At 42.1% G+C, this 16,585-nt stretch overlaps 1 protein-coding gene across 3 annotated transcripts in view; it reads right to left on the bottom strand.

Annotated features, from left to right (window-relative positions):
• Nucleotides 1-16,585, bottom strand: part of cadm2a (cell adhesion molecule 2a) — a 184,121-nt gene that overhangs the window by 38,943 nt on the left and 128,593 nt on the right. For all 3 annotated transcript variants that reach the window (XM_084029703.1, XM_084029705.1, XM_084029704.1), the window contains one exon: nt 8,821-8,970. In XM_084029703.1, the coding sequence (XP_083885829.1) occupies nt 8,821-8,970 (150 nt within the window). The remainder of the gene's footprint in view (nt 1-8,820; nt 8,971-16,585) is intronic.

The following is a 16,585-nucleotide window of genomic DNA, read 5'->3' as shown; positions in this document are numbered from 1 at the left end:
CTCATTCTGTCGACACAGGCAGCTCCACTAACCTGTGAATGTGTACACGTTAAACAATGCTTCTTTTCAACTGTTGTCTTATTTGCTTTGGGCAAGGAGGTGTGAGCAGGCAAATGTCAGAGAAAAACATTTACTGTTGCTGGCTGTCGGGATGCAGCTTTCTCCCTTCTCTCTCTGCAACAGTGTGAGACTAACTTGAGTGGATAGAGACTTCTTGGTCTTACGACGACATTGCATCTGCATTTTCGAATGAGAGGGCCTCACTGAAATGTACGACGGAGTATTAGGGCCAGACTAAGAGAAAAAATATATATATATTTTTTAAATTACGAGAATAAAGTCATAATATTAGGTCTACGAGAATAAAGTCGTAACATTACGAGAAAAAAGTCATAATATTACGAGATAAAGTCATAATATTAGGTCTACGAGAATAAAGTCGTAACATTACGAGAAAAAAGTCATAATATTACGAGATAAAGTCATAATATTACGAGAATAAAGTCATAATATTAGGTCTACGAGAATAAAGTTGTAACATTACGGGAAAAAAAGTCATAATATTACAAGAAAAAAGTCATAATATTACAAGAAAAAAGTCATAATATTAGGTCTACGAGAATAAAGTTGTAACATTACGAGAATAAAAGTCATGATATTATGAGAATAAAGTCGTAATATTACGAGAAAAAAGTCATAGAAATCGTCGTAGAAATGTGAAGTAAGTTGATTGAATAAATAATAATATCAAAACTTTCTGTCAATCTGCACGGATAATAAAATAGGATTCACGGTTTCCCATTCCGATCATTCAGATTAGAGTCTGGATTTAGTAATCCAATCACGTTTTAAGTATCGTTTCTGCATATTTTTGTATTCTCCAGTAGTTAGAGGCAGAGATTGGGATAGTTTAGATGCCAGAAAGCAGGATCATACTGATCCCCCTGGAAGGGTGGATTTAAAAAAAACAAAAAAAAAAACATGAAAGGTGTTGTATATAACCGTGAAATTGTGATATAACTGGTAAGGATGCTGTAATACAGTCAAAATACAAAAAATATTTTGTTTATCTAATCAAATGAACAAAACCTGTATAACAAATGATTTTGTGATAGACCGTAGAGCTGATACTAGACCACACACACACACACACACACACACACACACACACACACACACACACACACACACACACACACACACACACACACACACACACACACACACACGTAATGTAAAGGATTTTTCTATTAAATGAACAAAGACTCTTTCCCCTCTTTACCAGTGATGTAACCTCCCGTTTCTCCTTCTAGGCCAGTGAAAGGTTGGACACCGGAGAGAGTATAGGAGAGGAATCCTTTGCCATTTGTCTGTGAAGCTGCTGCAGCTGCCTGACAGCCATTAGAGGCGATTACAGCCCTGAATGTGTGAATGTGCAACAAATGGTGATACATTTGAGTCACAAAAATAACTACTTACTGAATATATGACTGTATGTTTTGCTCATTTAGCCTTAATCTGCATCTCAGTGCACACGACAAGAGACACAGAAAGCAACGTTTGATTTGTTTCTGCAACAAATGGTCAATACACATCCATCTATTTTGCTGCAGATGTGCACAGAGCTAACAGTTAAGGCGAGAGAGAGAGAGGGAGTTGTGTCTCATACATTCGATTTCCTCAATCCCAGCAAAACTAACAGCGAGTACCAGCCAACACAGATGCAGTTAGATATTCAAAAACCCAGCGGCGTGAGAAATATTGCTCATTTTATTATGAAGGCTGATGACTGTTGGCTCAGAGGCCGTTCTGAGGTTTCCCTGAATGTAGCCATGACCGAGCAGATAACGGCGTCAACACCAGAGTGGCAAGGCTCTCCGTTTCTAAAGAGTATCATTCAGAAAGGGACAGAACAGAGAGGGGATAAGTCAGCTTAAAAAAAAAAAAAAAAAAACTCAGGATGAGAAGAAAGGTAACATCTTTGAAAAGGAGAAGTGAGACAGAGAGAGGCTGCACACAGAGAAGGTCAAAGAGGTGGTGTTTCTTTTAAATTAAAAGTGACATTTTTATTCTGAGGGAAGGTATTAAGTCAGCCAGTAAAAAAAAGCTATATTGAAAATATGATGGTTCATTCACCATTAATGAGTTACAGGTTAATAATAAAAAAAAAGAAAGAAAAATTGTGTATGGAAATTTCCACGCATTCTGGCTCCCTTGATGAAATGCTATTTTTAGTTTTCCAAATTTACACAAGAAACTGTTACGTAACTTGTAGCTATTTGACGGTCCATGAATAGGGAGTTGGTCTTTTGGTTGAATGCTGTGAATTTTCATTTTGATCACTATTAATTCGTATTATAATCACTATTATGGTGCAAGATGGCACAATGCACCCTAACTGTTCAATAAATTAACCTTTACACCACTTGATTTGTGAATCCCACAACAAATTAAAGACCAAGGGGAACCAAACTACAGGTGTGAGAAACGACTTTGGAGCCCCCAAAAAAGATTTTCTTCCAGCTCAACATGGGGAAACCTCGGCTTGTTATCACACGGAACAGCTGACGTTTTTTGTGACTCATCGCTCTGTTGCCAGAGCCTCAATAAATTGCAACACCTCGCGGTGTGGCTGCATGTAATATGATGTGCTTTGTAAGCATGCAGCACACAAATTGGCTGCATATCTAGCACTTTTTCACAGCTCCACACTTTCACATCATTAAAATCAGCAGGTGAGTAAACATAGCGTGTGTGTGTGTGTGTGTGTGTGTGAATGGCAGATAATTACATTTGTACATTAAGGATGCGTTTATTGTCTGGGCATGCAGAGTGAATGCATAAGTTACGACTCGGTCATGACTCACTCACCTTCAGCCGATCATGTTTGCACATTCCCCTTCATCCCTTTATTTCCCTTCTCCTCTTCGGCTGCCCTTTCATCTCCCAGTTTCTCCAATGGCATCCCCCCCTCCCCCTCCTCCCCCCTCTCCCAGTCCATCCGGGGACAGTATGTATTAGTGTAGCACCTTGGCATGTGTTCGCCCATTCATGTGACACACTTTTATAATGAGAAAAGTGCAAATTTCGGAAACACATTCAGCTGGCTGTGTCTCGATGTGACTGTTCTCTTTTCCCTGTCAACAGCCCATCTGCAGGCTTGAGCTGCGTGTGTGTGTGTGTGTGAGATAGAGAGAGAGAGAGAGAGAGAGAGAGAATGCAATGTTTATTGAACAGCTTAATGTATATTCTGTACCCCCCCCCCCCACACACACACACACACACACACTGGCTTCTTAAAATGCAAAGTGTGCCATACTCCATATAGTAATTGGCTTGTGGAGACGTGGAAATTCCTGTGACAGATATGATTTTCTTTTCATCAGTTTTTCTACCTGCCACAAGTTCAGTGGGACACCTCCACCAACCCCACTTCATTAAGCCCCGGTGTGAAGTGGGTCAGCGAGGAGACAGCTCTTGCCTGTAAACCCCATGTGTTTCGTAGAGGTATACCCCCCCCCCCCCCCAAACCCCCCCTCGAGCGAAGAACAAATACTTTGGTCTATAAAGAGGTTCACATTTTTCTAGAATACCCACTACAGCTATCCTTCAAAAAATACTTTGAAAAGCATTTCAAAGAAAACGGACCGTGTATGTAGAGCCACATTTTCATTTTAATAGCATCGAAAAAAAAGAGAGAAAAAAATTAAACTCCATTATAAAATACGGTTTCTTTTCCCACAACTTTCTCCTGGAGGAGAGAGCAAGAATAAGCCTGCCACTAAGTGTGAGCTAATTATTCCCATTTGCCTCCGGTATTTCTCTCTACACCTCGCAGATGATGAGTGGCTCTACTAATAAAGGCAGTGATAACCGGATCCGTCGCTTCACTTCTCGCTCCAACCTGCTTTACAGCGCTACAGCAGAGGAAACAAAGCTGACATTTATGTGACACCAGTTTCTCTGATCCGCAGGCGACACACAGTCAACGACAACTATACAGATCTTTGCTTTTAATCATCATACCCGTCTGCACCCTCTAAATACGATGCGGATTTTGGTAGCGTTTTTCTGTTTTTTGTAATCGAAAGCTGAATGCCATACTCAAACAAAGACGTATGCAAAGAGAGGTGTAAAGAAAGAAGATGCAGAATGCTCAAGGTCAAAGAAAACTTTGCCTGTGTCTTTCGAAGGTGATAACTGCGTCTGGAAGCTCTCATAAAATGCCTCCTTAATTCCTCCCCTTTATCCCACCAAGGCCTATATTCCGTCTCCTTTTCCCTCCTTTTCTTCCTCTCATGTTTTATGGTGCTTGTCTTGGGGAGAGGGGACTTGTTAGGGATCTTTGGAGATTTACAGTCAAGTTTTTTTCCTATCAGAGAGAACACCATATCAATCTTCAGGCCGGTATGAAAGGATGTTTCATAGAGGCACTCTTCCAGGAAATAAGGGGGGGAAAAAGGCGGCTGTCTCAAAAGTTTAACTTTCCTGCTAAGATTAAGTTTTGAGAGAAAGTCCTGCTATCTGTTTAATAAAAAGTCTGTTGGGCATTTCTTATTTTGCTAAATTGCTCAGGCACAGATATGCTGAATGCATCAAAGCTTTCATGGGTGCAAACTGGGGAAGGTGGGATTCTTGACATTTCACACGCACACACATGCACACACATGCACATACACACACAAACACGAGCTCACACAACCACGAACAGCCGGCAAATTGATTCTGACTTGAATATTTGACTCCTCCTCAGGGAGCAAATGGCTTCATATTTAGCTGTTCGGGGGCCTGAAAACGAGCAGTTGGCCAGTAACTGTTCACCCAGAACATCAATCTTAATGTTTAAATAGATCCAATCAATCTGCAGATGACACTGTGGGTACACCAGGCAACATATTATACATCCTAAAGCTGCAGATATTGTACTGTACTAATATGCTGATACATATGTGTGATGTCATTGTGTCCTTTTCGTGGTCAGTTTGTCTTTTCCACAAAACAGCATGAGCCAGGACCAATCTAATTCAAGACCAGAAACAGCCTTTTAAATTATTTTAAAAAATCAGTTCAAAATTGCTGATGCAATCAAAATGCAATCAAACCAAAATTAAACTTGCGACTAATTGTCCTTTGACATCCTTCCTCCAGAGATACATACCTTATCTTTTATTTCCATTTCTGCCTGAACGTGTGTTTTGCTGCAATTACCACATTTTGCACAAAGCTATAATGCATTCAGATCTGTGTGATGTAAAGGCAAACAATTTATGAAGCTTTGAAGGACGGTAAAAACTGCGATCCTGCCAGACTCCGGGAGGAAGGGGGAGGGATAATTAAAGGGGATCAAGAGAGAACTGTAGGTGGAAAATGAAAATAATGATGTGAGTGTTGGAAAAAGAAATGGGATTGAAAAAGTTAGCAAATTACAGTAACTGTGTTGAATAAATGATTTTCAATGTCATACCTCCGCCAGTCCTCACACATGATGAGACCACGAAATAGGCCTAGAAAGTAATTACACATTGGTTCCTTCTCGTACGGGAATAACCAATACATTGTAATTATGCCTCATTGCAAAATTTCTCATTCCAGGAAATAAAGCTATTATCAGTTCTTGAATTACTGTGAAACCAAAAGAGCAATTTGTAAAGAGATATTAGCCTCTTTTGAATCTTATAAAAGAGAGAATCCCCATCGCCCAGTGCTCATCTCTCTCTTTCTGTCGAGGCTTAAGTCCCTCAGTGGTAAGTGATAGAAAGGACAAAAATGGGTACTTTCGGGACAATGGCTTATTTGAAATTCAAACAACTCGTCACAGCCATCGGAGCACCTTTGAGAGGACGTGAGACAAGGAGTCTCTTTCATCCGACTAAACGTCTTGGAGGTGAGCCTCGGCCTCCACTCGGTGCCACCACTCACAGGACTGCACTGGAGTCAGTTGCTGCATTTGTCTTTGAAAAAAAAAAAAAGTATGCTAATGCTCCGTCGCTGACTTTAAAAGAGGACGTGACACCGTGCCACCCTTTGAGATGCAACACATGCACATGCAGCGATATGTGCAGAGAGAACAATCTGTTGAATATGACGACAAACATTCGCTGATTTTATTGGCCGGTTGCCCCGTATACACACGTCTTATATGAATCTATTCTGCATGAAAATGTATGTTTTTTAAAATCATTTTTCCGGTAGGCTGCAATGAATAAGTCACATGAATGTATTATTTTCCACTAGGATTTCAGCACTGGCTTCGTTTTTGTAACAAAAAAAGTAAAACGTTTTAATTTGAATCACTTGAATTTGTGTTTACAAATGCCGAGTCAACCAGTAACCCTAAAGAAGGTAGATGTTGAGCCATATAGAAAACATTTTGTATAAAGAACTAACACACACATATAGTTGAGCTTGTATTTTTGAGCTGAGTGTGTGCTTGCCCTAATCTCCATCGTCTTCTTTTCCCCAACAAGGCAGGAGGGACAATTAATGGGAAACCTACTGTGCTCAAAGGCGTTTGCAGCCGAGACATCTTTCCTTTCTCACACTGCCACTTTGGAAACGCTCACCATCTCAGTGCTTCCATCAGCATGTGCATCTGAATTTGCCACGTTCAGCAAGACAACTCCCAGAGCACACACACGCACACACACACACACACACACACACACACACACACACACACACACACACACACACACACACACACACACACACACACACACATTCTAAACAGCAATGCAATTCTGGGGCCTCAGTAGTATCCCTTTGCTTTTCTGATAATAACGGAGTCCTTGGCTGCTTTTTCATTTCCAATCTCAGAGCTCTGCACTGGAAATGCCATGAAATAGACCCCCAAGACCGATCCCTGGTGTGATATGGAATAACCTGCAGAGAACATCAACTGTTGTATTTGATGTTCAATGCAGTTTTTTTTTTACCGCTGCGATTTCCGGTAAGTGAAACCGAACGGAATGAAAATTGAAGTGCTTTGCATGCATTCGCTCACCGCAAAAAATACCTACAAACACACACGCAAACAAACACACACCTGCACGAATACAGCGTGTGTGTGTGAACGCGCAGAAATGCACGGCAGCCCATTGGGCCGACGGATAATGGAAGACGACTGTGTAAATCCCACATGTGCTTAATCCAGACACTTACAAGAGAGTGTGATTCATACTCTATTACACTTGACTAATACAGCTGAGAGACGCACGGGGCACAATCATTTCAGCTGGCAGGAACCAAGAAAATAACACCCATGAATCCTCTTTATGGGGACGTCACTGAAGGCGGTGTGAAAGGTCAGGAATAAAGCCTTTGTACTTATTAGCCATTAAAACAGAGAAGGCTTTGTGCCACACCCACAATCTGCGCGCATGCATTTGTCAGAGTGTGTGTGTGTAACGCCGGGTCTGTGAGCGCGTGCTAAAGATAACGGGGGTTTGCATCCATTTATTGGAAGGAATGCCTCTGCAGCACCGCGCGGGTCTCTGGTATATAAAGTGTTTATTATACGGAGCTCTTCTGCAGATCACATTATTCGCAGTCCATTTTCTCTCAAGAAGTGAGGTTGATGAGGCTTGTAAAGATAACACTTTCTTCAGTTTATGTAATATACTTTATACTAAGACAATATTTAGGTCATGGTCATTTTAACTTAATCTGCGTTGCGTTGTTAAATGTTGGAAAACGGCTCTAGAGTCGCACGTTTGAACTTTTCGTTTGAGTAAACACATTTTCACAAGTGAGGCTCGTTACAATTACGTATTTTCAAGTGCAGTCAGCGTCAGGTCTAGGTCCACTTTTGTGGCCATTCTATTCAAATCTAACCTTCAGTGTTTATAGGTGAGTGCTGCAAATATTCCACTGCAATTATGCTGAAAACATTTGTGTGTTTCATATTATGTCGTCTTCATTCTGCTCTAGCCCATCGCAGAACCTTGGAAAACTAAGCCTGAAAATAGCGGATCGGGTCAAATGCAGGTTTGTATCCATTGCCAATCATTGTTGTGCTCCAAAACGGGAAAACATGTATGCTCTAATTACACACAAGACCGTAATGCTGTACCATCTGGGGCTCAGGTGATTTGGTTTGTTCGTTTAGCTGAAATTTAAAATCATACTGCACTGTGTGTGCTTGAGGCGGTGCGAGGGCTCCGGGGTTAGAGTGAAAGGCATTTGCACAGCAGGGTCAACATGAGTGTGTGGGCTGTTTCTGAGGGTCTTACTTGATTTAAACAACAATATGAAACTACTTTCTTTTTTTAAATTCAGATTCCAACCATTGTTCATCCATGTTCCAACTATTAAATATGTACAATACCCTACACCTATGATGTTGAAGTAAAATATACTGCAAACAAACAAACAAGCAGTAACACAGTCCCCAAGTAGTTTATGGCAGACTCACCACTAGTATCTTGTTCTTGGCAAAATAAGTCAGAAAGAGAGGTAGCCATATTTGTTCTCCTTAACAGAGGGGTGTGTGTAACGATGGAATAAGTGTAAATACTAACAGCCACATATAAACCACCCCAAGAGGAAAGGTGTGCATCTTTTTCTGTGTACTGTGAATGCAAAACAGCACCAAAAGGCAAAAAAAAAACACAGACACACAAATAGCGGGACAGATGCTATGACAAAACAAAAAACAACAGCTTATTCCAGGTTGCTCACCAGCCTATACAAATTACAGTTTTGTGTGTTTTGTGCATTTTCTCAAAACCCCCGCAAACACCGAAAGCTATACACAGGGAATGATCTGTAAGACTGCACCTGTCGTGCAGCAGCTGCTGTCTGTCAAAATCCCAAACTCACCTTTCTTGTCCCCAAAGAAGAGGGTCTGCTGTGCTGGGTTTGACCACTGGAGGGAGGTGTTGTCATTATACTCCACACGGCATGTCATGTTCGCGGTCCCGCCCTCCGTCACCGTCATATTCTGAACCAGAGGGTACTGACCGCTGATGCCTGTAACACAACGCACAAGAGAAGCAGGTAAGAGGAGATGCGAGCGCTTCAGGAGGGAGAGAACGAAAGAAAACTGCGGTAGATGGAGTGAAACAGATGGTACCGTTTTGATTGCTTGATTTGAAAGGTTGCTTTGTTCGTCTTAATCTCAAATTGGTCATATACAATTAAAACTTATGAACGTAGAAAGTAATGTGATTTGAATCACGTTTCTTCATAAAAATGAGCATTAAATAAAGAAAACGCTTTTCCGTCACTGGAAGAGCAAATCAACTCCTCACACTACGGGACAAACGTCTTTGAAAAACGCTTCACAGCCTAATTAAAAAAGCAAACGTGCATCCAGGATGGCCAGTCACTACTGTGTGCTAAATTGGACTGTGACGTAGAACACAAAGGGGGCATTTAGCCTGCAGTAACAAACCCAAAACCTCGGCTGCACAGGGAAGACCAATTAAAAGACATTCCCAGTGGACTGTGTGTGTGCGTAGATGCTGGTGTGTGTGTGTGTGTGTGTGTGTGTGTTTAATGCCTGCATCCAATAATAGCAGCAGAAAGATAAACAGCGTTAAATATAATTGTGTGTGACCTCTCTGTCCAGCTAGTTTTCAGCACCATGGACAGGTCCCTTTTGCAATTGGTTTGTCAATAGCTGCCTGCCAGTTTTCAGAACTCTGGACAGCTCACTGCCGTGTGTGTGTGTGTGTGTGTGCATAAGCTTCATAGTGTGTATGTGTGTGCTGGAGGGGAGTTTTAAGCAAGTAAATAATAATAACCATAAATCTATCCCTGTCCCTATCCCCAGAGGACAGGGTTTAAAGACTGTGTGACTAAAGGCTTAGGTAAGAAAGATTATTCATCCCCAGCTAACTCTCCCATCTAAAACCATCACAGCCCCCCAGGAAAGGATCATGAAGCTGCAAAAAGAAAGAAAGAAAGAAAAAACATATCTCAAGAAATAAGAAATATTTAGAATTGTGGAGTTTTTTTGCTACCTTTCCATTCAAATGCTTTTAATGTATCAGCTATTCGTTTTATTCTCATTAAGGAGAGAATTTAGTTTCCCTTACTTTGGCCAATGACTGCACAGGTAAGATAAACAAATCCCCAAATAGGATGCGGGGTTTAGCAGGTGAGGTGAACCCCATCACTGGCGGACCCGTGGTGAAGGATGTGTTGAGAGGAGAGTGTGTGAGGTGAAGGAGGGGAGGAGAGGTAGAGGGAGGTAAGTCAAGGAGCACGGGTCATTTCCAGTGTTGATTAAGGCCTCCCGAGGTTAATCATGCGTATGAGAGATAGAGAGGGAAGAGCAGAGAACGGGGGGGAATGGATCTGAGCTATGGGAGGCTAGGAATATGTTTTATTCATGAAAGTTTTGCATGAGGCATGATCTGCCAATGATTTAAGTTCTCCTGCGCCTGCCCTCTCCCTCTTTATTACTTCCTCTCTTTAAATCACTTACTTTTTTTCTCATTATTCTCACTCACGCAGTTGGGCGACACGCAGCCCAACGTGATACATTTCATTTCTTTTGTACTGGCCACAAAGGAGCGTTAATGGTTAACTGCCACGCCGAATGACGGCAACGGTGACTTTTGTGTGAGCTTCCGCACAGAGTGACGTAGTGCGACATTTTCGGTTGATTTCAGCGGCGGAGGTGTGACTGCGAGACGGATGTGGAGACGGAGACTCGCTCGTTGTCCTCATCTCTGGATTTCATAATCTGCTAGTTTGTTCTCCAAATTATCTGTTTGCGACAACCGAGAAAACTTTGGGTGATTTAATGTTACGGCAAAAAGTGCCTTTGGGAGTATAGGTGCTTCCGAAATGCAGAACATATCATTTTCATTTTACTGCGAGAAATAAATATATGTGAAGACATATAGTAGATTCAGTGATATACTCTAGATATGTTTGACGCAATATTTCTCCTGCACAGATGTGCTAAAACAGGACGGAGTGAGATTTCCCCACATCGCAGGTGTGACGCCCAGCATCTATCTGTACTATACGTCAGCTTATCAGGACAGAAGATGTATGTTATGTATATATTCAAACACATCTTTGCATTTCTTTCCCCTTATCTCCTCTCCACTGGCACTAGTGCCCATACAGAGTTACAACCGTCCGCCGATCCCTCAGCCTAAGCCCTGCGTCGGTGTCTGGTGAAACACGTCCGGCGGGACCGAAAGGGCCAACGGGGCCGCGATGATGGCTATATTAGAACAGTGCAGTGTTCTGTGTGCCTAATTGGCCAGTGGAGTAGGTTCTTCCATTCCCCCCTCTGGCCACCCAGACCTGATTTAAATGTATCTCCTGAGGGAAAGAGGCAGCTGTTCTCTCCTGATTTCCATGTCTAAATTTAGGTCCTTCCCTCACTTCACCTCCACGCGTTCTCCTACTTTCAGTTGCTCTCTCTTTTCCAGTTCACATCCGTTCCACTCAACTCCCTCCTCGCTATTCCCCCCCCCTCACTCTCTCTGCGAGTCACGTTTCCCTCCTCCAGTTGATCCCCAAAGGGTGGCATTTCCACATTCTTTGTCTCTAATTTTCATATTCACTCCGTCTCCTGGTGCTCCCCAGTCTCTCACATTTATCTTGATCCCGCCTCCATTCTTAAGCTCAATTGGGCTCTCTGGTGGAGACCGGGGGGTCAGTTTAATTGCCCTCCACTTTGACTGACATGCCGAGGCTAAGCCAGGTCAACAACATCCTCACATGTATGACATTATGAAGTAACGGCATAATGAAATTAGCGTTGCTGTATTTAGCTCCGACTGGATAATATATGTGTAACTGGCATATAGCATAGAGGCCGTGCCCGGATTCATTCATATATGCTGGGCTGTTCCAATGTGGGTTCCAGCTGCCTTTAAACAAATAGCAAATCATTATTTCCTCTAAGTTCTCACACTTTACTCTCCACACAGCTGTCCTCCCCAGATGATCTGAGTCTTAAGATTTAATGGGACCACTCAGGACCCTCCAGTACTCAACTGAGCTGGCTAATAATCAAGGCTGGCGCCAAAGCTTCCACACGATAATTTGGACTTCCCACCACACAAAGTGCCGTCTCCAACATTTCTCAGCGGGCAAAACCATTACTTATGCCAAAAGTAGATGCCGGTGTGGGGCCAGTGGAGTTATTCACAGGACACGAAAGCACATTCGGACGGACAGCAACCTGTTGCCAAAGCAAACTACCGAACAAATAATAATGATAAGAATATCCCTGATGCTTCCTGTCTGCTCTCCGATGTGACCTTTCAAGCAAGAGCAGCTGAGTCTACTAACCTTTCTTATTTAGGCATTCAAGAAGCAGAGAAAAAGAGAGAGCTGCGGGGAGACAGACGGACAGCCCGGAGCTACTGACCTTTACACCAGGACCGGAGCTCAACTAAGCAGTGGAGCTGTAATGTATGGGCCGGGAATACAGGATTACAAAATGGATAGAGGCGGTCCCCAGTTTTCATTAGCCGATTCACCTTTAAAGCCGGTCGAGAATAAACACCTTATAAATGCAGACTCGGGATTTCGTCACTGTAAATTTATATCCTGATGAAATACGCTTGTTTTCACAGCGGCGGCATGAAAACACCAAAGTAATCTCTGAGATCTGGGAACATGTTGATGATGCTACGATGAAGCAAGAAACGGAGTGTTAAAACAATGGGGCAGGTTGTAAACAAGTCAACAGTAATCCTGTAATCCTGAAAATGAGCGTCCTCGTACTGTTGGTCTGTTGGTATTAATCCATCACTGGAACAGAAGAACTGTGGACGTGTACGTTCACGAGCGGAGACGGATGCAAGCTGTGACAGATATTTATAAAAGACAGTTTGAGTCATAATCATATGGATGGGATTTCGTTTTTTTCTTCAGAATACATTTGGCTAACCTCTGGGTTTGTTTAAGAACTAATTTTTAATACACCAGAATTATCCCTTTAATACTCAAGCTTGATGAATTTCAAAAAAACACACGCTGTTGTTGTTTTTTTGGTTAAAAATGACCTCACCGTTCCAAATGCATCCCACTCAGAAGATGATGAATGTGATGCAGAAGATGACAACGGACATGGCAGCTTCACCGTGAGCAGTTAGTGTCTTTAAGGTTACACAGGTGGCTACACAGCTGGATACCGAGCTTCGCAGACTGAGTGATTCTCAGAGTGTCAGGCAGCAGGGTGGCCCGATGATTGGAGAGACCACACAAGGTCGAGAGTTTGATCAGCTAAAACGTCGGCGTGAATTCATCAACCGGCCACGTCTCCTGTCACGGCGTCCTTGAGCAGGAAAACAGATCCCCTCGACCTTCTCGCCGGTTTTCGAGCATCATCAAAAATGTGGAAAACGCAAATGCAATAACCGATTTTTATCCTATCACTTCCTGGAACAGAAGCTCACATATCAGACAAGTGCATCATCACTCCCCGCTCTCGCTGTGGGACTCTCACTCCCACTGTGACAATTTTCACACAAACTCCTTCTTTTTTTTTCTCAGGAACATGAAATAAACACGCGCACCGTCTCGTTTCTTTCCCTTTTGCTGTAACCTTTTTCACGCCTTCCATCAACATACAACCCTGATCCTTGTTGCATCTCAAATATGATTTATCAACATGTCTTAACACTGTTGCACATGAAATATAAATATGACGAACACACATATATATATATATATATATATATATATATATATATATATATATATATATATATATATATATATATATGCGTGTGTGTGTCTTTATAAACAAGAAAGGTGGGCGGTCACAGCTCTGTAAGTCATTTATCTTTGAAATCTCTTAAAGAAAAGGCGAAGGTTAAGATATGCGTGAAGCCAGCCGTTATACACGAGTCTTCTGCAAGAACTAAGATCTAAATTAAAAACATCTAGAACCCGAGTCAAAAAAGGCTGAATTTATTCTCTATACATCTAAAGATATAAGCATGACAAACCCAAATAAGTATGGCGATGGTATCTGAATATCGATTCATGGTTAGCATCATGCTGCGACACAGGAAGCATAAATGCAATTGTTATAAATACCGTTAATAGTAATGTATAATGAAGATAAATGACCTTAAATAAACTGAACTCTATGAGTTAAACATATTCATATAAATCACATTATTATTATTACACAAATAGTCATTAGACATTCATGGTTCAAAACCTTCATTTCCCCCGCTTTGTTCCGTTTGTGTTCCTGACTGAACCGCATGTTAATTTCTCTGTGTGTGTGTGTTCACATTTCCAATCCGAGCTCGCTCTTTTGACAGATAAGACTCCTGCTGTGTGCAAATTGAATGCAACCCCTACAGAGGGTGGAGCTACCTTTGTATTCAACGCTGTTGTACAACCACCTCAGGACAGTCATTCTTGATCTGCAGATATGAAATTAATTATCCAGCACCGGGGAGGCTGGCTATGTCAGCGCTGTTGCTATTTACATGCAGTAATTAGAGCGGGCAGCAGTCTTTCTGCCACCGCGACGTTGACGTCCGACTCAACGACTGAAGTCAGATCAGCGGATTTGAACCCTCCTTCTCCGTGGAGATAGGAGGTGTTGTTTACACGCGGCGTGGCGGTGACCGTGAGAAGACAGGTTGGTAGGAATCAGGAGTTGTCAGAGAGGAGAGGGGATCTTTTTGGCTTATTTTTGTTATGGGGGGGATATTTCCTGTCATATCTGGGGTGTGAATGGTGTGAACAGACTGGGAGAATTCCCCCCATGATAGCACCTTCTTGTGTGCACAAAGCATGGACAGGACACAAGCATGCCAGAGCACACAGCCAAAAAATGATGTGTTTCCATTCCCATAACCAGCATCCTTGTCTTATACAACTATTTATCTTTTCTCCATCGCTAATGCACAGGCAGTTCTTCCAGCTCCGATCTTCCGGTCAATTTAAAGGGCAGAGATATAAACCTCTGCCCATTCTCAGTGTGTGAGCGGCTGGAGTTCAAGCTTGCTCAGTCCAGAACGACCAGACATCTCACCATCTCTTTTGAGCCAAGGGCAGACATCTCATGGTTTTTATGAGGTAAACCTGGCCTTCATAAATACTTCATACAAAGCTTCCTTCCAGCTGGCAAAAGTGAACAGAAGAAGTTAGTGTTAGGACAAAGGTATATATTATGACAGCAAGGAAGGAGGGACCAGAATAAACAACTGAGGCGCTAAAAATGTATAATATCTTGCATCCTGGTTCTCACACTCTGAGATGTTAAGATGTTATGTGGGAAACACGCGTTTCATGCTGCCCTAATTTATACATAATACCATAGGGAGGTATAAGTTCATTTTTCTCTGTGCTTGTAGTTGTTTTCAGTTCATCTATTTCAGGAAAAAAAAGCAAAACCCCAGTCTACATCAACGTATGGCCTATGTAGTACAGTATAGGCTCGGATATAACACGCTATTCCCTCTTTAAGTATAAGGCCGAGCAACAGCAAAGCAATATGAGCAGTCATACACATGCTGGGTCGTAGTTTTAAACATGTGGAATCAAAGCGTCTCACTTGGTGATGTTTAGAAAACCCAACTACTACGTTAGCGTTAATGATAGTAGATAATGGATTGGTTGGTTGAGTTTGTCATGTAAAACATTTAAAATGCATGATAAGTATTATATATATATATATATATATATATATATATATATATAGTCAAATATATATAGTCAAAAGTTGACTTTTTTTGTTTCTCATGGGACACAAACAGTGGTCTCCTGGGTGAAAGTCATCCGTTTGGCCCGTCCTCCCTCCAACTTGCTCTGAACGTCTATTGCGGCATGAAATGATACACTGAAAGCAAATAAAAATTCAGTAAGAATGTGGTAAATTACTTAATAAAAACACCATTTGGTGATACCAGCTGGGTCAAATCAGATTTATTGTGGTGGAGGACATTTTCAAATCTTCTCGAACTGATTTGGAGGGAAATTGCACTTGACTCCTTTTTATCTAAGGAAGCAATTGGGTTTTGATGCTTTCAAACGGGGTGAGGGCAGAATGATCGCAGACTAGTGGCATCCATGAGGGAAATCAGACTAATCACTGCTGCCACCAAAAACTCCCCAATTCCCCGAATCAACATGCAGCGGTGTGATTTTCTAATGTCTGCTGATGTGTTGACAGATACTGTTCATCTAAGAGTGATCCGGGGGAAACGCTTCTGGCCCCCGGGGGAGATCTGCAAGATTCGGTGAACAGAAAGTGCTCGTTTTAAAAACAGCTCTTATCATTTGGCTTGCGTGTCACGCGGCAAAGCTCTTTTACCCAAACGCTCAGTCGGGGCAGAGTTGACGCTGAAGATCTCGTCTCAAAGCAAAGCAAGGCTCAGACTGGTCTCACCACATCTGAGGACGTCGTTTGAGGAAACTCTTGTGACAATTTAAATATCTTCGATGTCCGTGACATCGGAAATAGACGCTCCTTATAACTCCAGAACTTGCTTGAGAATCGTTGCATTGCTAATACCTCATTTGGCATAATCTGTATACAAGCAATTTGCCGAAATGCAAGCTTATATAATATTCATATGGCAAAAAATAAGATAAAGAGCTGGGGCTCAAGAACAGTCTGAGACTTTGAAAAACCCCTGTT

The sequence above is a fragment of the Eutrigla gurnardus genome (assembly GCF_963514095.1).
Source record: "Eutrigla gurnardus genome assembly, chromosome: 15".
NCBI classification, from domain to species: Eukaryota; Metazoa; Chordata; class Actinopteri; order Perciformes; family Triglidae; genus Eutrigla; species Eutrigla gurnardus.
The sequence above is the reverse complement of the archived record's forward strand: the minus strand, read 5'-3'. Positions and strand labels throughout refer to the sequence as shown.